Source organism: Salvelinus namaycush, chromosome 27 (assembly GCF_016432855.1).
Source record: "Salvelinus namaycush isolate Seneca chromosome 27, SaNama_1.0, whole genome shotgun sequence".
In the NCBI taxonomy this organism is placed as follows: Eukaryota; Metazoa; Chordata; class Actinopteri; order Salmoniformes; family Salmonidae; genus Salvelinus; species Salvelinus namaycush.
In genome coordinates this window covers 13,751,600-13,772,952 of record NC_052333.1, presented here as the reverse complement: position 1 = coordinate 13,772,952, position 21,353 = coordinate 13,751,600, and the positions used below count along the sequence as shown (strand labels likewise).

At 42.6% G+C, this 21,353-nt stretch overlaps 1 protein-coding gene across 1 annotated transcript; it reads left to right on the top strand.

Annotated features, from left to right (window-relative positions):
• Positions 1-3,957: 3,957 nt before the first annotated feature.
• gpnmb (glycoprotein (transmembrane) nmb) lies at positions 3,958-21,146 on the top strand. Its single transcript, XM_038965757.1, has 12 exons — positions 3,958-4,067; positions 4,832-4,969; positions 5,070-5,213; positions 5,342-5,515; positions 6,324-6,485; positions 10,636-10,947; positions 11,173-11,238; positions 11,369-11,611; positions 12,832-12,931; positions 13,061-13,284; positions 20,741-20,822; positions 20,946-21,146. Exons 1-12 carry the CDS (start codon positions 3,998-4,000, stop codon positions 21,097-21,099), a joined length of 1,869 nt encoding a protein of 622 aa, XP_038821685.1. The 5' UTR covers positions 3,958-3,997; the 3' UTR covers positions 21,100-21,146.
• The last annotated feature ends 207 nt before the right edge of the window (positions 21,147-21,353 follow it).

Below are 21,353 nucleotides of genomic sequence, written 5' to 3'. Positions count from 1 at the left end.
GTAACCAACAGCCCCTAACACACATACAGTATGTGCACACATCAAAATCAAATCAAAATCTAATTTTATTTGTCACACGGGACTATTTCACAACCGTGAAATGCTTACTTACAAGCCCTTAACCAACAGTGCAGTTCAAGAAGAGTTAAGGAAATTTTTACCAAATAAACTAAAGTAAAAAATAAAAAGTAACACAATACAACAAGTGTAGACCTAACCGTGAAATGCTTACTTACAAGCCCTTAACCAACAGTGCAGTTCAAGAAGAGTTAAGGAAATTTTTACCAAATAAACTAAAGTAAAAAATAAAAAGTAACACAATAACATAACAATAAGGAAGCTGTGTACAGGGGGTACCGGTACTGAGTCAGTGTGCGGGGGTACAGGTTAGTTGAGGTCATTTGTACATGTAGGTGACTATGCATAGATAATAAACAGCGAGTAGCTGCATTGTACAACACAAATGGGTGGGGGGGTGGGGGTCAATATAACAGTCCCGTGGCCGTTTGATTAATTGTTCAGCAGTCTTATGGCTTGGGGATAGAAGCTGTTAAGGAGCCTTTTGTTCCTAGACTTGTTGCTCCGGTACCACTTGCCGTGCTGTAGCAGAAAAAACAGTGTATGACTTGGGTGACTGGAGTCTCTGACAATTTTATGGGCTTTTCTCTGACACTGCCTATTATATAGGTCCTGGATTGCAGGAAGCTTGGCCCAAGTGATGTACTGGGCCGTACGCACTACCCTCTGTAGTGGCTTACGGTCAGATGCCGAGAAGTTGCCATACCAGGCGGTGATGCAACCGGTCAGGATGATCTCAATGGTGCAGCTGTAGAAGTTTTTACACCATACACACTTAAACACGTACACACACACACACACACACCGAAAACACACTCACGGTCCAGGGTCATGACATGGCTAGACACACTCCCTTCCCCACTACACCCAACAAGGGTGTGACCTGTTCTTCTCAACTCTGGGTACTCTGTGTACTCTTCACAGTAATCAATGTTAGTATCCTCTGTTTGTACAGATGTGGTTAATGGTGTTGGTTTTGGGTGATATTCAGGGTACCATGCCTGGATTGCTGGTCTGAAAACATTCCTATTTTTGTTTTTGCAGTCAGTGACGTGTAGAGTCTGGACTCTTGTTATGTCTGGATAGACTGGGGCTCACTGAGACGGAATAGTGCTGCACTCTGCTGGAGGTTTAGAAGTACTGCACTTCAGTCTTGCTCTCTGCTTTCAATTTCAATTTAAGGGGCTTTATTGGCATGGGAAACATATGTTTACGTTGCCAAGGCAAGTGAAATAGATAATAAACAAAAGTGAACGGTAAACATTACACTCACAAATGTCCAAAAGAATAAAGACATTTCAAATGTCATTATGTCTATATACAGTGTTGTAATGATGAGCAAATAGCAAATTTCCAAACGCCTGAAGGTACCACGTTCATCTGTACAAACAATAGAACGCAAGTATAAACATCATGGGACCACGCAGCCGTCATACCGCTCAGGAAGGACACGCGTTCTGTCTCCTAGAGATGAACGTACTTGTGCAAAAAGTGCAAATCAATCCCAGAACAACAGCAAAGGACCTTGTGAAAATGCTGGAGGAAACAGGTACAAAAGTATCCACATCCACAGTAAAACGAGTCCTATATCGACATAACCTGAAAGGCCGCTCAGCAAGGAAGAAGCCACTGCTCCAAAACCGCCATAAAAAAGCCAGCCTACGGTTTGCAACTGCACATGGGGACAAAGATCGTACTTTTGGAGAAATGTCCTCTGGTCTGATGAAGCTAAAATAGAACTGTTTGGCCATAATGACCATCATTATGTTTGGAGGAAAAAGGGGGAGGCTTGCAAGCCGAAGAACACAATCCCAACCGTGAAGCACAGAGGTGGCAGCATCATGTTGTGGGGGTGCTTTGTTGCAGGAGGGACTGGTGCACTTCACAAAATAGATGGTATCATGAGGATGGAAAATGATGTGGATATTTTGAAGCAACATCTCAGACATCAGTCAGGAAGTTAAAGCTTGGTCGCAAATGGGTCTTCCAAATGGACAATGACCCCAAGCATACTTCCAAAGCTGTGGCAAAATGGCTTTAGGACAACAAAGTCAAGGTATTGGAGTAGCCATCACAAAGCCCTGACCTCAATCCTATAGAAAATGTGTGGGCAGAACTGAAAAAACATGTGCGAGCAAGGAGGCCTACAAACCTGACTCAGTTACACCAGTTCTGTCAGGAGGAATGGGCCAAAATTCACCCAACTTATTGTGGGAATCTTGTGGAAGGCTACCCGAAACATTTGACCCAAGTTAAACAATTTAAAGGCAATGCTACCAAATACTAATTGAGTGTATGTAAACTTCTGACCCACTGGGAATGTGATGAAAGAAATAAAAGCTGAAATAAATCATTCTCTCTACTATTGTTCTGACATTTCACATTCTTAAAATAAAGTGGTGATCCTAACTGACCTGAGACAGGGAATCTTTACTCGGATTAAATGTTAGTGTAGAAAAGGCCCATGGAGTTGGTGGAATAATCCTTTAATTCATGGCCACTTACTCAGCTGGGCCAGGGGCGCTTTAATTAGGTCAGGTGGCAATGACCGACAGATCTCATCCACATAAAAGGAGGAAAACGGCATCGCCTGATCTCGCTGCTTTCTCTTCCTTAACTCCGTCTGCTTGAGAAGTTCTGTGCGTCCATGAATCCACACTACTCAGTAAATATACCACTTTATGGTTAAAGGAATTCCTGCCTCAGTCTCATCCATTCTTCTGTCACCTGACACGTGACCACCTGTTCACCTTCACTGTCAGTCATCCTACCTGTCCAGCTACCCACACAGATTCCACTAATCTTTCAGTCAGGGATTGTGAAAAACTGAGTTTAAATGTATTTGGCTGAGAAGTATGTAAACTTCCGACTTCAACTGTATGTATACTGTAGCTAAGAAAGTAATACTAAGTATGTTGTGTAGTAAGTTGTTAGTACCCTATGTGCCTCACCCTAATAATTTGGTCCCTTTCCCCCTCATAACTTAGCCTACTGTTCTGACTTGGTGGTGCACATGTAGCCTATAGCCTGTTTTAGAGAAATGTAATGATTGAATATTGTAAGAGCTTTCATTGTCTGCTTATATGCCCCCTTTATTTATCATACTGTTCTGACTTGGTGTACAGGGAGAATACTGTAAGAACGGCCCATATTCTGAATTCTGTCACTGTATATTTCAAAAGTGCTGAACAAATAGTTATATTGATTACATCGGTCCTAGCTCGTTCATTAATGTCTTAATCAAAATGATCTCTTACCCGCTTGTCGTCCCCTTATGCCATAGTTTGTACATCTCAATTGTCAGTAGAAAACACATTTGTTTAAGCAAGTCATCCATATCAGCTATGTTTTTTAAAAGGCAGTAAATGAGGCTGAATGAACTGTTTCCCTGCCAAACAAGGCTCTGCTGATAGCCAGGTGTAGCGGTAAGGATTCATTCCATGGTCCTGAAAAGAAAGCTCTTCTGTTGGGACAGCTTTATATAGGCCCTAAGAGTTTATGTGCACTGTTTGTCACCGTCATGGTGCAATTAATGTCTTAATTTTAGCATGTAAATCTTGGTGGTGCAAAAAAATAAAAATATTTGGCATGCATCTACAACGTTGTTTATTTTTTCGCACTACCAAGATTTACATGCTAAAATCGCTACTGAACGGGACAGGACAGAGCAGAGGGGTGGGTACTGAGACGGTTCACATGAAGCGCGCGACCTAATGAAGGATGAGATGCATCTTGTTATCAACGTCACATGTTTGCGCGTGCATGCATCCCTCTATTAAATTATGTAACTCCGGGCACGCGGGGGAAGAAAGTGAGAATAGGTGCGCGTGGGAGCAGTTATGTGTTTGGTGGGGTCCGCGTGAGCAGCAATATCTTTGGGGTTGTGTGGATATAGTTGCAGCTTTTTCTCCAGGTCGAAATGGGAGGTTTGCATTATGTCTGTGTTCTGGCTTGCACTTTTTTCGTTTCTCAAGCAAATGGACTCAAAAGTAAGTAAAGTTTTAGTTGCTTTTTGGGTCTCAGCTGTACCTATCAATCAGGTTTGTGGTATAGGATGCTTGGATGCAGATTAAGCATAATTTGTTGGCAAATGAAGAATTTAAATAATATAGGGATGATTGTAAGCCTACATTCTTGTTGATACTTGTTATGCGGATCGTTGTATATTTTTTCCCTTTAGCCTATAAAGGTTTAATAATGCAATCAGTCAACTCTTTCAAATGATTAGGCTATAGGTCGAAATAATTTCACATAGGCTATGCATGGAATTGAAATGTATTGTAATTTTTCTCCGTTTACACCTGTGGTTTACAAATTACGTTTTACAAGTAAAAATGAACGCTTCGGACTTTAATTGTTTTCATCTGACCTTGGTCATCTTCTAAGAAAGTCAGAGAGGTGCGCGAGCTGTTATTGCGTTGCCAATATCCGCGCGCTTGTCTTGTCAGTCTTAGTCCCATGAGCCCAATTATGCCATTTACGCGCGTCCACTAGTAGATGCGTCTTGTGAATATGGTTTCCTGGATAGGTTTTCCAACAGTATACAAAACATTTTTGAACTAAATCTATTGTAGTCTGTGTCTAGAATATGACCGTTTATTATGGTTAGGGAAATAGGCTGGTTTCAACGAATTAATACAATACGCTTACATTAGAGCTCTCACATTAGGCAGCATTTTCCAATATACGTTTTTAAAAGTACCATTTTAGTCTATAAATTTCAAAACAAACATCTACTCTCTCTCTCTCTCAGCGTACCGAGACATGTTCCCTCATAAGCATTCAGTATCGATGAAGTTTCCACCGATCCCCGGTTGGAACCCAGACAGTAACCCGTGGGATGACTATCTTTACCCACCCTTCAGTCCCAAGGAACTAACGCGGAGGAAAGGTGAGCACCACCACTGACCTTGTCAAATTATGCAGAGAAAGTTTATAACGTTCCTCCTTTAAAACATTTAGCTATCCACTATTTTCACACACCTATCTAGGTCAGCCCGTCAAAGTTCGCCTGACCAGTGACAGTCCTGCGATCATTGGCTCTATGGTGTCATTTACGGCCAAGCTAGAGTACCCACCGTGTCAGAAGGAGGATGCCAATGGGGAGCTGGTGTGGGATGAGCATTGTCCGGATGGTGTGGAGCTGGAGGCCTCAGGTGCTTCCCACAAACCACTCTACGTGCACGCATACACATTCGCGTGCCACAAAAATGACAATATCTGATAACTTCAGTATTGACTAACTCTCCCCTCCCCTGGTCAGCTAACGGTCAGCTGAAGCATGGCTATGTGTTTAACTGGACCTCCTGGCTAGATGACTACGGCTTTGGAAAGTGTACTGACCTGAAGAGATGTAATGTCTTCCCAGACGGGAAACCCTTCCCTCAGAGCAACGACTGGAGACACAAGGGCTACGTCTACGTATGGCACTCCATGGGTAAGTCTCACTCAAACACAATCAGTCACGGACATACTCATGCACACAGTCATAAAGTAACACACACATGCACGCACAATGTCTTCAATTATATGTGGTCTATCAAAGATGCACTATGCAGAAATCGCTCTGCCATTTCCTGGTTGCTAAAATTCTAATTGTTTGCCTAGGTTAGAGCATTGAGCCAGTAACCGAAAGGTTGCTGGATCGAATCCCCGAGCTGACAAGGTAAAAATCTGTCGTTCTGCCCCTCATGCAAGGCAGTTAACCCACTGTTCCCCGGGCGCCGAAAACGTGGATGTCGATTAAGGCAGCCCCCTGCACCTCTCTGATTCAGAGGGGTTGGGTTAAATGCGGAAGACACATTTCAGTTGAAGGCATTCAGTTGTACAACTGACTAGGTATCCCCCTTTCCCTTATTTCAGTTCATGTGACAAAACAACAGTGTAGAGAATCATTGTACCATCTAAACCGCTGTGAAATATATTTTCCATAACCAAAAATATTGTATTTTCAGCTGTTTGAAGCTGGTATACAAAACCGAAAGTAAAAGACACAAAAACAAAACTTATAAATAGTGTATAAATAGTGCACATTGAACAAATCTGCTTCTTAGACTTGCTTTCAATAAGAATGACAGATCTATAACTCACATGTCTAAAAAGTTTTATATTGCAGCTTTAAAGGTGGGGAAAGGTGAGGCAGGTGCTGAGAGATGGAGATCTGCTATTGCTGTAACTCTCTCTGCCCTCCCTCTCCACCTCCCTCCCTCCATTTCTCTCCCTCACTCCCTCACTCCCTCTCTCAGGTCAGTACTCTGAGACGTGCGATGGCTCCTCTTCCACCCTGACAGTGAACACCAGTGACATCACTCTGGGTCCGGAGCTGATAGAAGTCATGGTGTACAGGAAACGTGAGCGCAGGAAGTACAGCCCCCTGGCCACAGACAAGACCGTCTTCTTCGTCACAGGTGAGTCCCCTGTATACATTTCATGTCTACTCCCAAAGCATCAATGAGACGTGTCTCAATCCACAACCTTTCTTCCTCCCATCTACTATCGTTCCTTCCCCTTGTACATCTTATAGGACACCAAGCCCTTAGTCAGGTGGAGCTTTAGTGCTTTGTTGCTTTCACTTATTCAAATATTTTTTGACAGTCAAGAATTTTGTTGATTGGAACAAAGGCCGATGGTATGTCCCAAAAGGCACCATATTCCCTATATAGTGCACTACTTTTGACCAGACCCCTATGGCTGTAATGCACTATGTAGTGCACTACACTCTTACGAAAAAGGTTTTCAAAGAGATTTTTCGGTTGTCCCCATAGGAGAACCCTTTTTGTTTCTAATTAGAACCCTTTTCGGTTCTAGGTAGAATCCTTCTGTGAGAAGGGTTCTACACGGAACCCAAAAGGGTTCTTTCTACCTGGGGGTTCTTCAAAGGGTTTTATGGGGACAGCCAAATAACCTTTTTAAGTTCTGGATACGCTACATTCTTTAAAAAAATGTATTATTTTACCCCTTTTTCTTCCCAATTTCATGATATCCAATTGGTAGTTACTGTCCTGTCCCATCGCTGCAACTCTCGTACAGACTCGGGAGAGGCGAAGGTCGAGAGCCGTGTGTCCTCCGAAACACAACTCAGCCAAGCCGCACTGCTTCTTGACACAACGCCCGCTTAACCCGGAAGCCAGCTGCACCAATGTGTCGGAGGAAGCACCGTACACCTGGCGACCGTGTCAGCATTGCACCCGGGCCACCACAGGAGTCGCTAGTACGCGATTGGACAGGAACATCCCTGCCAGCCAAACCCTCCCCTAACCCGGACGACGCTGAGCCAATTGTGCGCCGTCCCATGGGTCTTCCACCTTTTTTTTTTGAGCCTGGACTCGAACCAGGTTCTCTAGTGGCACAGCTAGCACTGCGATGCAGTGCCTTAGACCACTGAGACACTCGGGAGGCCACTACATTCTCAAAAGTATGTGGACACCCCTTTCAATGAGTGGTTTCGGCTATTTCAGCCACACCCGTTGCTGAAAGGTGTATAACATTGAGCACACAACCATGCAATCTCCATAGACAAAAATTGGCAGTAGAATGGCCCATAGTGAAGAGCTCATACTGAAGAGCTGCCCCGGTCAACTGTAAGTGATGTTATTGTGAAATGGAATTAGGCTTCTACAAGCTCTGATGCTGCTGCTGGTCGTTAGTAACAAACTTAATAACTGCCTGGTACTCAGCACTCTATTGTCCCTCTAATCACTCTGATATCAAAGCAAATGTAATCGAAAATCTAATCAAACACTTAATGAGAGCCCATGAGCTCATGTTGAGCATGAGTGATGGCCTCGACTAAAAATAGGAGGATCCCATCAGCTTTCTATAGGCTAGGCCTACTATATTTATTTCTCAACTTTCCTAATATTAAGCACATTGCTTATATTTACAACTGGAGTATAGCCTACCTGGCTGGCATGAAAATGAACCATATGAAAAGCGTCCTCCATTCGCTATTTAAGTGTATAGATTACATGTATTTCTTCCTGCTGCCCCTGCTTCGAGACAGGTGCATGATAATGGTCCATTGTAAATCAAAATACATTTCACACATATATCATTTAATATATGTAAAGACTAGATAAAATCAAGAATAGTCTGATGGATGACAATATTAGCCTATCACTTGGGAATTAAATATTATCACTTGTGAACAATGCCCAGCTTAAGAAACAATGCCTTTTTTTGGGCTACTTTTTCGAATCATAGTCGCACACCTCATGTAGCCTAGCCCATAAGCCTACATGTTTTGATAAGGTTTGTATCACAACTAAAGTAGCCAAATAACTTCTTAAAATTAAGCACATTAATCCGCTTTACAAGGGGTGTAGAGCCTAACTGGCATGAATAAGCATCACGTGAGTTTCAAGTTTGGGGAAGATCATTTTCACCATAAAAATGCACCTTCATAATGAAAGCATTACATGCATAATTGCATTCGTGGTCACCTTTGATAATGGTGTTTTCTGCTAATGGAACATCTGCCCTTATAGTCTACTACCATGTGTGCATTGCTGCGCTTATAATGTGAAGATTAGCTTAATAGTTAATCAACATTTTAAGCTAAACGTTCTGATCTGTTGCATCAGCCACACTGCATAAAAAAGGTTTTGAAGCTAGTAGTTGTATTAATTTGGGATCTATCGCATCCCGCAACTGTCCCAGACTATGTTTGGAATATTTATTTCTCACACAGAATAGAATAGGTTGACTTTTGTACTATGGGGGAATAGTAGATTGACATAGGCTAGTGCTTTTGCTGTTCATTAGGCCTACTCATTTTGTTGGCTGACGAAAAGTAAATGCTGACAGTTCTTCCAATATCTTCAATTTGCACCACGGAATTGGATAAGGACGCGCACAGTTGTATCCCGATGTGTCTGTCTTCACTTGTAGCCTGTGAGAAAGACCCGATCATGTGATGTAGAGCCATATGAGTGAGAGGTGATTCGGAGCGCTCAGCACTCAGGGAGAAGGGCACAATGTCCACTGGCCGCAAAACACTGGCCGTCCACGGCCACACAAAGGTGCTAACGCCGTGAAATTCGAGGCATTATCAAGTCCTTGTCAAGTTGTGAATGAGTGACTGATGTAGTGTGTACAAAAAAACAAAGCAGAGCTGATGCCTTTAAAGCAACTTTTTTCAAATCATCGTGCAGCCTTAGAATGTATTAGAAATCTAAACATATAGCCCAACGTTTGTAGAACAACCTAAAGTTACATTAATAACTCTAAATGAACCGCTCAACACAGAATAGCAGTATATGCACACTCCCTCAAATCGTTTGGAGAAAATGTCCTTTCTATTTTATTCAGCTTTGTTCAATTGTATTCATACTATAAAATAATGCTACAGAATTCTAAGAAAATCTTGTCTGCTAAATGAACTAGTGTATCCCACAGTCATTTGGCATAGCCAGATCAGGGCCTAACATAAGGACAACTTAGAGTATGCTATTCTGTTCTTCTGAAATAGACTACATTTTCTTCATATCATGCTTCTTTAGACCTGTCAAAAGTAAATAATGGATTTATTGTAAAGTTGTAGGCTATATTACATGGATTTATTAGACTTTTTAATGTAGATGTTCCAAAGTTCTGCATCAGTGACTTGCAAGCTAAGAGTGGAGATGCTAAATGTGTTTATGTTAATTAACGGTCAATTACAGTGATACCGACAGTTATTGGCTTGACAATTGCCGGGTGACAAAATTTTGTGACCACCACAGCCCTAGCAGTGGAAACACGTTCTCTTGAGTGATGAATCACGCTTCACCATATGGCAGTCCAACAAACAAATCTGGGTTTGGCGGATGCCAGGAGAACACTACCTGCTCCAATGCAAAGTGCCAACTGTAAAGTTTGGTGGAGGAGGAATAATGGTCTGGGGCTGTTTTTCATGGTTCGGGCTAGGCCCCTTACTTCCAATGAAGGGAAATCTTAACGCTACTACAGCATACAATTACATTCTAGGCAATTCTGTTCTTCCAAATTTGTGGCAACAGTTTGGGGAAAGCCCTTTCCTGTTTCAGCATGACAATGCACAAAGCGAGGTCCATACAGAAATGGTTTGTTGAGATTAGTGTGGAAGAACTTGACTGGCCTGCACAGAGCCCTGATCTCAACCCCATCGAACACCTTTGGGATGAATTGGACCGCCGACTGCGAGCCAGGCCTAATCGTACAACATCAGTACCCAACCTCACTAATGCTCTTGTGGCTGGATGGAAGCAAGTCCCTGCAGCAATGTTCCAACATCTAGTCGAAAGCCTTCCCAGAAGAGTGGACGCTGTTATAGCAGCAAAGGAGGGACCAACTCTATTAAGGCCCATGATTTTGGAATGAGATGTTCGATGAGCAGGTGTCCACAGACATATAGTGTAGCTCCTTTTTTCCCCCCTAAAAGTGTACGTAGCGAAAAGGGTGCCCTTTTGGAAGCAACCATAGCCTGTCTCTTACACATCAGCTGGTCCTTCCTCAGAGGGACGCAGTACAGAAGAGAATGTATAGCTGAACGGATGTGTCATGTCTGAGCGTTTCTCATTAACCCTTACCCCTTCACAGACAAGATCCCAGTGGCGGTGAATATTTCCCAGAAGGCAGCAGCCAACCTGTCGGCGAGCGTGTTTGTGCGTGGTGAGGACGTGGTGTTCAGTGTGTCTATTCACGATCCCAGTAACTACCTGAAGACTGCCGATGCCGTCGACTGCATCTGGGACTTCAAGGACGGCAACCAGCTGGTCACCCATAGCAACGTGGCCACGCATGCCTACAGCGCGGTCGGCGAAGTTAACGTGAAGCTGACGGTGGAGGTGGCGATCAAGATCCCGTGCCCCCCGCCAACACCGATGAGTGTTACTTCGCCACAAACTACAGGTACACACTCGAGTCACACACTTCACTTCAGAGGATACTACAGGTACACAAATCTAGAAGAAGGTATGTACATAGTACACACAATAATGAGCTTCACCTGCACCGTACTACTGCCACACATGCCTGGAATAAGGTATGCAGTTGAGGGAATGGAGCATGTTTTTTGGACGCAACCTCGTGTCCATCTTTGGAGCGTTGTATCATATCTCTTTTTCTCTCCTTCAGCGGCCCCCACACCTCCCACTGGCACTCACTCCATCACTAGCAAAATGGAAACAACCCATGGTTATGGTAAGAGTTAACTCTACAATGTGTATTGAATAGAAGTGTCTGCCAGAGTGTTTGAGGAAATGTTTTCTCTTGTGAGTTTAGTTCTATTCAGTTGACATAAACTGTCCAAATTCGACTGTCTCGTTTCCAGTGCCAGTCACCACTGCCAGACCCACCTCCAAGGGCCCCAACACACCTGTTCCTGGGACAACGGGCTTCCCGACGACAGAGCCCCTCCCCCCGACGGTGGCTGATGTGGCCCAGGGGTTCAACCCGACCTCGCTGCTGCCAGCTGTCCCCACCCCTTTGGCCCAGCTCCATCACAGACACCTGGCGGCCACCGACTGCTTCCGCTACCTCTACGGAACTTTCCAGACCAACATCACCATCATCGGTGGGTGCATGACAATAGTATGTCAAACTGATGACAATCAGTGAAGTCAGTCAGTTAGCCCCTCAGTTAACCTCTCTTGGGCACGTGAGATGGTAGCGTCCCACCTCTTCAACAGCCAGTGAAACTGCTGGGCACCAAATTCAAATACAGAAATACTCATAAAAATTCAGAAAACAAAACATATTTTACATAGGTTTAAAGATGAACTTCTTGTGAATCCAACCACGGTGTCAGATTTAAAAAATGCTTTACGGCGAAAGCATACTTTACGATTATGAGAACATAGCCCACTAGACAAATCATTACAAACAGTAGCCAGCCAGATAGAACAGTTACACAATTTAGAAATAGAGATAAAATGAATCCCTTACCTTTGATGATCTTCATATGGTTGCACTCAGCAGATATTCATTTACTCAATAAATTTGCTTTTGTTCAATAAAGTCTCTTTATACCCCAAAACCTCTGTTTTGTTCACGTTTTCTTCAGTAATCCACAGGCTCAAACGCAGTCAAAACAGGAAGACAAAAAAATCCAAATTGTATCCGTAAAGTTCATAGAAACATGTCAAATGATGTTTATATTCAAACCTCAGGTTGTTTTTAGCCTAAATAATCGATAATATTTCAACCGGACAATAACGTCGTCAATATAAAATGTAAACAAGAAACGCACTCTCGGTTGTGCGCATGAAAAAGCTCCGTAAAACTTTAGGGTCCAGTCAGTCAGACTGCTCTTACTTCCTCATTTTTCAGAATACAAGACTGAAACACTTTCTAAAGACTGTTGACATCTAGTGGAAGGCATAGAAACTGCAATTTGAGTCCTAAGTCAATGGATACTGTAATGGCATTGAATAGAAAACTACAAAATCCCCCCAAAAAATACTTCCTGAATGGATTTTTCTCAGATTCTTGCCTGCCAAATCAGTTCTGTTATACTCACAGACATTATTTTAACAGTTTTGGAAACTTTAGAGTGTTTTATATCCAAATCTATCCAAATCTAGTTATATGCATATCATATCTTCTGGGCCCGAGAAACAGGCAGTTTAATTTGGGCATGCATTTCATCCAAAATTCCGAATGCTGCCCCCTACCCTAGAGAAATTAATCACTTATCAGTCTATACAAATATATAAAGCTTGTACATTACAGATTTGGCTGATGAGTTCATGCACACTTCGAAAATGACATCACTTGGGCTTTACCCTATCACAGAGCACCTAATCAACAACCAGCCAGCCAATCGAATCGTGGACGTGTCTGCTGCCAAGGTGACCAACACTGACATCAGCTTCCTGGTCAAGTGCCTGGGCAGGTGAGTGGAAGGCAACCCTCAAATGTTTTGGGGACTAGTGAAAAATGTAATTTGTGAATATTAGCACACAAACCACTCCATAGTTTCCCCATCCATAACCACCTCTCTACTTCTCCTCTCCCCCCGTAGCACTCCCACCTCAGCCTGCACCATCGTGTTGGACCCCTCCTGCCGCCAGGTCAGGAACATCGTGTGTGACGACGTGCCCCCGTCTTTGGGGTGCGAGGTGCGCCTGCGGAGGACCTTCCTGGAGCCGGGGATCTACTGTGTCAACATCACCTTGGAGGATGCCAGCAGTATGGCCCTCGCCACCACCACCATCACCATCAGCAACACTGACCCTGACACACCCGGTAGGTCACAGGGAAAAACCCTGAGGTACTATTGTGGTACTATTGGCAGCGTTGCAGGCTGACTACTTTACACACGTCTGCCAGATCTCAGAATGTCTGGATAGGTGTTTAGCTAAATTAGCTAACCACATCTGATACAGCAATCTGATGCCTGACTGTGCAATGTCTGCTGCAATGTTGTGAACATGTGGATAAGTTGTAGTTGGAGGTTTACAATGGGACAATGCACAATAATCAACATCAATATTACAATAATGCAACATCCATGTAAATGTGCTGGGGTTAGCCAAAAGATCATTTGCACCCGTAGTCTCAGGGCAGCTAAGGACAATTATACAGCCACAATACAAATACTCACTAAAACAATACAAAATACAAATATATTACATCCAATAATGTATCATTCTAACAACAACAACATTATTATCAACTGTCATCTCACATATGAGGTAGCACAGATAACTCATGTGTACAGGTTTGGATAGATTTGAGCCATGTTTTCAATTCAAATGTAAAAGTACAATAATCAGTGCAGCTTCTCAAGTCCATGGGCATTGCATTCCAGTATATTGTAGCTCTAACAGAGAAGACCAATTAAACTGATTTTACTGTGTTGAAAAGGGACAACAGAATCCCCTCTAGTTACTGCCCTTGTTATCCTGGAGGGGCTTTCCTTGAGCATGATATGCCGGCATAGGGGTGGAGGGTCAAGACCATGCAGGATCTTAAAGACAAGGCTTGCATCTACATACTGCTTAAAGCTATCCAGACTAAGTAAATGACAATGGTGGTAACTGTTTGGTTTGTTATCAAAAATCTTAAGTGTTTGTTTGTAGAATGATTCAATTGGTTTCAGAATAGTTGCTCCTGCTTGTGACCAGCATGTGAGGCAATATCTCAGATGTGAGAAGATCATAGCATGCATATATAGTTTGGCGTTCTCCAGAGGAAGGAAAGGTCTTATAAACCTAAAGTTGGATAATCCAACTTGACCGTGTTAACCACCTTCACATACATCCAGATGTATGTAGACGATACAGTTCTGTTTGTTCTGTAACTTGCCTAGTTAACATCCAGATGTATGTAGACGATACAGTTCTGTTTGTTCTGTAACTTGCCTAGTTAACATCCAGATGTATGTAGACGATACAGTTCTGTTTGTTCTGTAACTTGCCTAGTTAACATCCAGATGTATGTAGACGATACAGTTCTGTTTGTTCTGTAACTTGCCTAGTTAACATCCAGATGTATGTAGACGATACAGTTCTGTTTGTTCTGTAACTTGCCTAGTTAACATCCAGATGTATGTAGACGATACAGTTCTGTTTGTTCTGTAACTTGCCTAGTTAACATCCAGATGTATGTAGACGATACAGTTCTGTTTGTTCTGTAACTTGCCTAGTTAACATCCAGATGTATGTAGACGATACAGTTCTGTTTGTTCTGTAACTTGCCTAGTTAACATCCAGATGTATGTAGACGATACAGTTCTGTTTGTTCTGTAACTTGCCTAGTTAACATCCAGATGTATGTAGACGATACAGTTCTGTTTGTTCTGTAACTTGCCTAGTTAACATCCAGATGTATGTAGACGATACAGTTCTGTTTGTTCTGTAACTTGCCTAGTTAACATCCAGATGTATGTAGACGATACAGTTCTGTTTGTTCTGTAACTTGCCTAGTTAACATCCAGATGTATGTAGACGATACAGTTCTGTTTGTTCTGTAACTTGCCTAGTTAACATCCAGATGTATGTAGACGATACAGTTCTGTTTGTTCTGTAACTTGCCTAGTTAACATCCAGATGTATGTAGACGATACAGTTCTGTTTGTTCTGTAACTTGCCTAGTTAACATCCAGATGTATGTAGACGATATAGTTCTGTTTGTTCTGTAACTTGCCTAGTTAACATCCAGATGTATGCAGACGATACAGTTCTGTTTGTACACTCCAAAAAATAGATAACTGGTGGGAGATCATTTCTATAGATGGTAAACAGAAGGAGGGATAATATTGACCCTTCTGGGGCCCCAGTGTTATAGTAAAGAGAGTCCGACTGAGTGTCCCCCAGACGAACCCTTTGACTTCTGTTTGTCAGATAGGAATACATCCAACTAATGACTTCAGTGGACACATTAAGGGAGGATAGCTTGGATAGAAGGACCTCATGATTCACAGTATCAAAGGCCTTTTTAAGTTCCAAAAAGACTGACATCACCACCTATGTCCAGTTTAGATTTAATTCACTCCAGAAAATAGCAATTGGCTGTTTCGGTAGAATGGTTAGTTCTGAATCCAAATTGCATTTGATGTATGGAGTTGCCCTGAATGAGGTGTTCAGTCAGATGATCAGCCATCCATCTTTCAGCTACTTTTGATAGCACTGGAAGCGTGCTTATAGGTCGGTAGTTTTCATCCAGTGTTGGGTCACCAGATTTTAAAACAGGTGTCGTGTCTTTGCTATGCCGGATTAAGTGATATGACATGCTATTTTATAAAATAATTTCTCTGTAATTAATATTACCTGATTAAACTAATCATGTAAATGTAGGAAGTCGGGGCACCATGGAAGAATGTTTATAGAGCTGTTGTCTTCCGAATAAACTCTTAGAGACCTGGTAATCTTTTATAGCAATAGCAGTCAATTATTAATCGTCACCTTATTCAGTCTCATTTGAACGTCGTAAAATTCTTGGTTATCTTCACAAACCCTGGCTAACAAGTTGAATCAGCAATACAAAATGTGGTTTATTTATTTACTAAATAATCACAGAATTACATATACACAGGATGGATCATACATTGATTACTAATTATGTCATACAAGAAAACGTCCCCAGCGGACGGAACCGATATGACGGCTGGTTACACAAAGAAAGGGGGTTGGGTTTGAATGAAAGCGCGGGAAGACTGAGGAACAAAATGATTGGGTCTCTATCGGACCTTATGAAGCTATGCTATCATAAATACAGAATCTTATGCATTCTAAATAATCGCCCATTTGGAAAAGGAAAATTCAAGAAATATTTACTCTGAGCTGCGCTTCGATAGATTGGTTGTAGATGGAAGGCTGGGTTGCCCAGCAGAGATCTCTCTTGTCCTTTGAAGAATGTCTTGTGGTAGAACGGATACGTCGTAGTACCATCGTCGTGTGGTAGAACGTATACGTTGTAGTACCCTGTCTTTCTGAAGAGATTGTCCGTCCTTTCCTAGCCCACGTTTACAGCTGCTGCTGTTTACTCGACATCTAGGATGTATCACTTCTTTAGTGAATAAGAGTTCAAAGTTCATACCAACTTACCATACTATGAGCTCATGCTATATTCTGGCTGGTATAGTCGAAATTCATCCTTCCAGCGTGTCGATCTTCACCTCCACGTTGAAATTCACCTTTCTAAACGTATGGACATCAGTCCTCACGTCACCGGGAACACAATGTTAATTTCGTTAGGTTGTAGTTGGTCAACCATTCGCAACCAGAGCTCACGCTGAGGTTGGCTTAGTTCTGTTGTTGATATCAGACCTTTTAAATGTATGGACAGCAGTCCTGACGTTATCAGGAACACAAGGTTGACTTTCGTCAATGGGTTTTTGTAGTGGTGGAGAGAAGGGCGTGTTTCATAGTTCACAACCAATGTCTGTTCACTTGGGCGGGGCCACTGAGTGAGCATAGTTCACTTAAAACAATTCTCTCATTTATAAGCTAAAGTTACATTTAATCTTTTCACAAATAGTTTCATATTTAAACATTTAAATTGCACAACAATTCCAGGTGAATCTGATAACTAGGATGTGTAGACTTTCCAAGATACAGTTTGTCATCCTATCATCAGTAATAATGTCTCAGACTACAACTGATCTGACATCATATTCTTTAAGTACCAACATATATTGTCAACTGGTTGGATTACCGAAATATGGTTCCGTTCCCCAACCTTTTGATGTTACCAGACTCTCTCTATGTTAACAAAGAGCTTTCTAAGAGTCCAAACTGTAGAGAGAGAAAAGGGGGAAAGGTATTTATGGAGGTCATAAACCTCACCAACATGGCAACGTCATGACACAGGTATCACTGCAGCAGACTTCCAAGCATTGGGGGAAGAACCCACATTCGATGGACAGATTAACTAGATGTACAATAGGGGCAATCAGAGAATATTTGTTTCTCTTCAGGAATACAGTGTCTAGACCAAATACATATTTTGTTCTAGAGCTCATGAAGAAGCTAATAATACTGTCCAGTGCTGACGCTGAGATTTCAGGAATTCTGAATATTGGTTTATTATTTTCTATGGAAGTGAGGACTGTGGTCTTGGTTGAGAATCTTTAAGCCAGCTCCCTGACAGTTAACAAAAAAAATGTTGAAGATGGTGGATATGAAATTGGAGTCTTGAATTAGAATCCCATTAACCTTTAATTCAGGATGTTTTTTGGACTTTTCAGCTCCTCTCCCTGTTAGTTTGTTGAAATTTTCCCAAATCACTTTGCCATTACCTTTTGCTTCATTGATCACTCTAAGAAAGAACTCTGCTTTTGCTTTTTTTATATTCCTAACCACCTTATTTCTCAGTCATGCAAATATACGTGTCATCATTCTTACCAGACTTCAATGCTTTTTTCAAGGAAAAATCCCATTCTCTCATCTGCCTTCAGAGGTCCTCGTTGAGCCATGGTAGAGCGGTTTTCCGTCTTGGCTTACGTTGAAACTTCCTAGTAAAAGAGGTATCCAGTTTGTCAATAGCTGACAGAAATGTTCTGTATCCAAACTCTGGGCATTCATTGCTTAACAGATCAGACCAGTCAATTTGACTTATAGCTGCATCGTAGTTACTCTGCTCACGTTTCTGGATTTTTTTATCGTACTGTTGCACATTAATATTTTTTACATGTATTTCTTATTTCACCTTTTATTTAAACAGGTAAGCTAGTTGAGAACAAGTTCTCATTTACAACTGCGACCTGGCCAAGATAAAGAAAAGCAGTGCGACACAAACAACAACACAGAGTTACACATGGAATAAACAAGCGTACAGTCAATAACACAATAGGGGGAAAAAAGAAAGTCTATATACAGTGAGTGCAAATGGCGTGAGAAGGCAATAAATAGGCCATAGTAGCGAAGTAATTACAGTTAGCAAATTAACACTGGAGTGATAGATGAGCGTTGGAGTCTTGTATGGCATTGATATTCGTTTGGAGGTTGTTAACACAGTGTCCAAAGAAGGGCCAGATGTATACAGAAGGGTGTCGTCGGCGTAGAGGTGGATCAGGGAATCACCCGCAGCAAGAGCGACATCATTGATATATACAGAGAAAAGAGTCGGTCCGAGAATTATAGGGAGTGTCGGAGGAAACACCGTACACCTGGCGACCTGGTCAGCGCGCACTGCGCCCAGGCCGCCACGGGAGTCGCTAGTGCGCGATGAGACATCGCTGGACGACGCTGGGCCAATTGTGCGTCGCCCCATGGACCTCCCGGTCGCGGCCGGCTGCGACAGAGCCTGGGCTCGAACCCTGAATCTCTGGTGGCACAGCTAGCACTGCGATGCAGTGCCTTAGACCACTGCGCCACCCGGGAGGCTTAAAGTTATCTTTCATGTACATAAGCAATCCACCCCCTATGCCCTCTCCCCTGTCCCTCCTGAATATGGAATATCCAAGGACATTAAAGGCAGAAATAGAAGATTTTTTCAGCCATGTCTCAGAGAAACAGGAAAAATCTAGATTAGAGTCGTTCAATAAATGTTCTACCTGTTCACTCTTAGAAATAATGCTACGAATATTCAGACGACCTCCCAATATTCCTCTAGGCTTGGAACGAGGGTCCCAGAGCATTTTAGCCTGATTAACGCTTTGACAAAGTTTCACGGTACAATGTTTTCTAATACCTGCTTAAGGGAACTGAGCATCTGACTCGAAGGCGGTTTTGTTTGGGACATGTATCAAGAGTTGGCATTAAAATTAAATTATCAGCAGATTTCTCATTCTCTTGAAAAGCCATGTTAGCGACAGAGGTTATGCTCACATACACAGAATAACCTTCTCTGAACCAGATAATATAGGTTACTCAAATATAGATAATTTCAATCCTTCATCAATGATTTTGTTCTGGACGGCTAATTAGGGGGACTTTTCTCCACTTCTCCCAGAATTACATCCTCCATATCAGCCTTTTTTTCTGCAGGTGACCTAACTCCAGACTCTGATGGGGAGCTTGGTACCCTGGGCCGCTTTGGTGTATGTTGATTCCGGTTTGTTTGAATGAAGGCCAGCATTGATGTTTGGCCGCCTACTTTTGTATTCCCCAGAGAGTTGCACCGCCTTCGGGGTCCCTTATTAACCTCCAGGTTTTCTATTGGGTTATGATTGTCACTGGTCTCAGTAGCCACTTTCCCAGCTTCATTTTGAGCATTTTTCCTCTTATTCTTTTTCTTGGAATGAGAGGTCACTGTTGCAGACTCTGGCTCACCAGGTACCAACTCCAATGTTTCATTCACTCCGTCTTTGTTCTTGGGAGCCGAAGAATTATCTTCTTCAACCTCAGTCTCACGTTCAGTCATTTCAGCTGAGATATGTGATACGTCTGCCCTACTCATGGGGACAGGATTGTTGTCCTGCACATAGTGTGAGAAAGTTTCCTCTATGCACCTGATGTTGTCCAGTGTAGTAGGACTGTACTCTACCATCTCCTGACCCACTCTAGTGTGGGATTGTCTACGCACAGGACCTTGTTCATCATAAAATATTTAGTGAGGGCCCATCCTTACAGACTGTGTTATAGGAATGATGAGTGTTGCTTCAACATATACAAAACGATCTCCAGTGGAGCAGTTTGTAAATTGACCGTTGTATCTTATCATGCGCCTCATCACTCTCCACATCACCTTACATCCAGCTTTAGCCAGAAACTCAGTCACAACACTATCGTCTGCTGATTCAGGTAGTTCTTTAATGTTAACCTGAATGGAGTTCTGGTCAGCCATGTGCGACTTCAAACTGAACAGATTATTCTCTTTGAACACAACATGTTTTCCTCTGACTGTTATTCCTCTGAACAAAAACGTTGCTCTTGCTTCCTTACTGAGAATATATATACGCCAGAGTGCACATACTCCCTGTACTGACCTCAAGTGGTTTGGATGAATATCTTGTATGAGAGCGTGGTAGAGCTCCTCCTTATGGGGTTGGCTATATCCTCCTTTGTCAGGATTTCTCTCTCCATGATAAAAATAGGTAAAACAGTCTCCTTTGGGGCACAAGGAGACTGTCTAGGTTTTGTTTAATAGTGCTTGTGCTAAGTTTGCACCTGATACTGAAGTACTTTCCTTCTCTCCTGGTCTCATACCTACATCTCTTCTTTTCACTCCATTCTACTTCTTTCCCTTCCTCTCCTCGATCCAACTCTATCACTCTGTCCATTTCCCTATTTTTTTCTTACCACCCTCTCTTTTGTAGTGTCTAAAGCTCCTCATGCTGCAGAGGTTGTACTCTCCTCCAGTGCTATCCTGGTAGCCATCTTTGCCTTCATCGCCTACAAGTAAGTCAAGCCACAGTGTTCCACACACTCACGTCTATCACCAAGCTTCCCTTACTCATGATCTCTCTCCTCCCTCTCTATGCCATTTCTCTGTCCTCCTCTTTCCCTCCCTTTCTCCCCTAGGCGCTATAAGGTCTACAGACCTGTGACGAGGTCCCTGGTGGAGGATGCCAGTGTCCATGTTGAGATCGGGGGTCGTAGGGGCCGGCTGAGGGAGATCATATTCCCCACCAACGAGGAGAGGAGTCGCCTGCTGATGGACAGACGCCCCGTGTAGACCCACCGTCGGTACTACAGAAGGGAAGCAGAGCGAAATAAAATGAATAGAACTTACACTCGTCTGTCAGTTAGGATATTGAGTATCTGTTCTACCATACATTTCTATCTGAATGTTCTGTAACGTTATATAATCCTGAACAGGCACTAGCGTTTTTTCTTAGAGGTTCTTTAGTAACAAATTATACATTTAGCACATTTATAAATGCATCACAAAAATGATATATATACCAATAAACAAGAGAACTTCTTCAC

What these genes read in the sequence shown, in the direction of transcription:
- gpnmb (XM_038965757.1), top strand. Translation starts at nt 3,998, where the DNA reads ATGGGAGGTTTGCATTATGTCTGTGTTCTGGCTTGCACTTTTTTCGTT. An exon ending in GGATGAGCATTGTCCGGATG is followed by an intron (nt 5,214 to 5,341) that starts GTGTGGAGCTGG and finishes TCCCCTGGTCAG; the next exon opens with CTAACGGTCAGCTGAAGCAT. An exon ending in GACCGTCTTCTTCGTCACAG is followed by an intron (nt 6,486 to 10,635) that starts GTGAGTCCCCTG and finishes ACCCCTTCACAG; the next exon opens with ACAAGATCCCAGTGGCGGTG.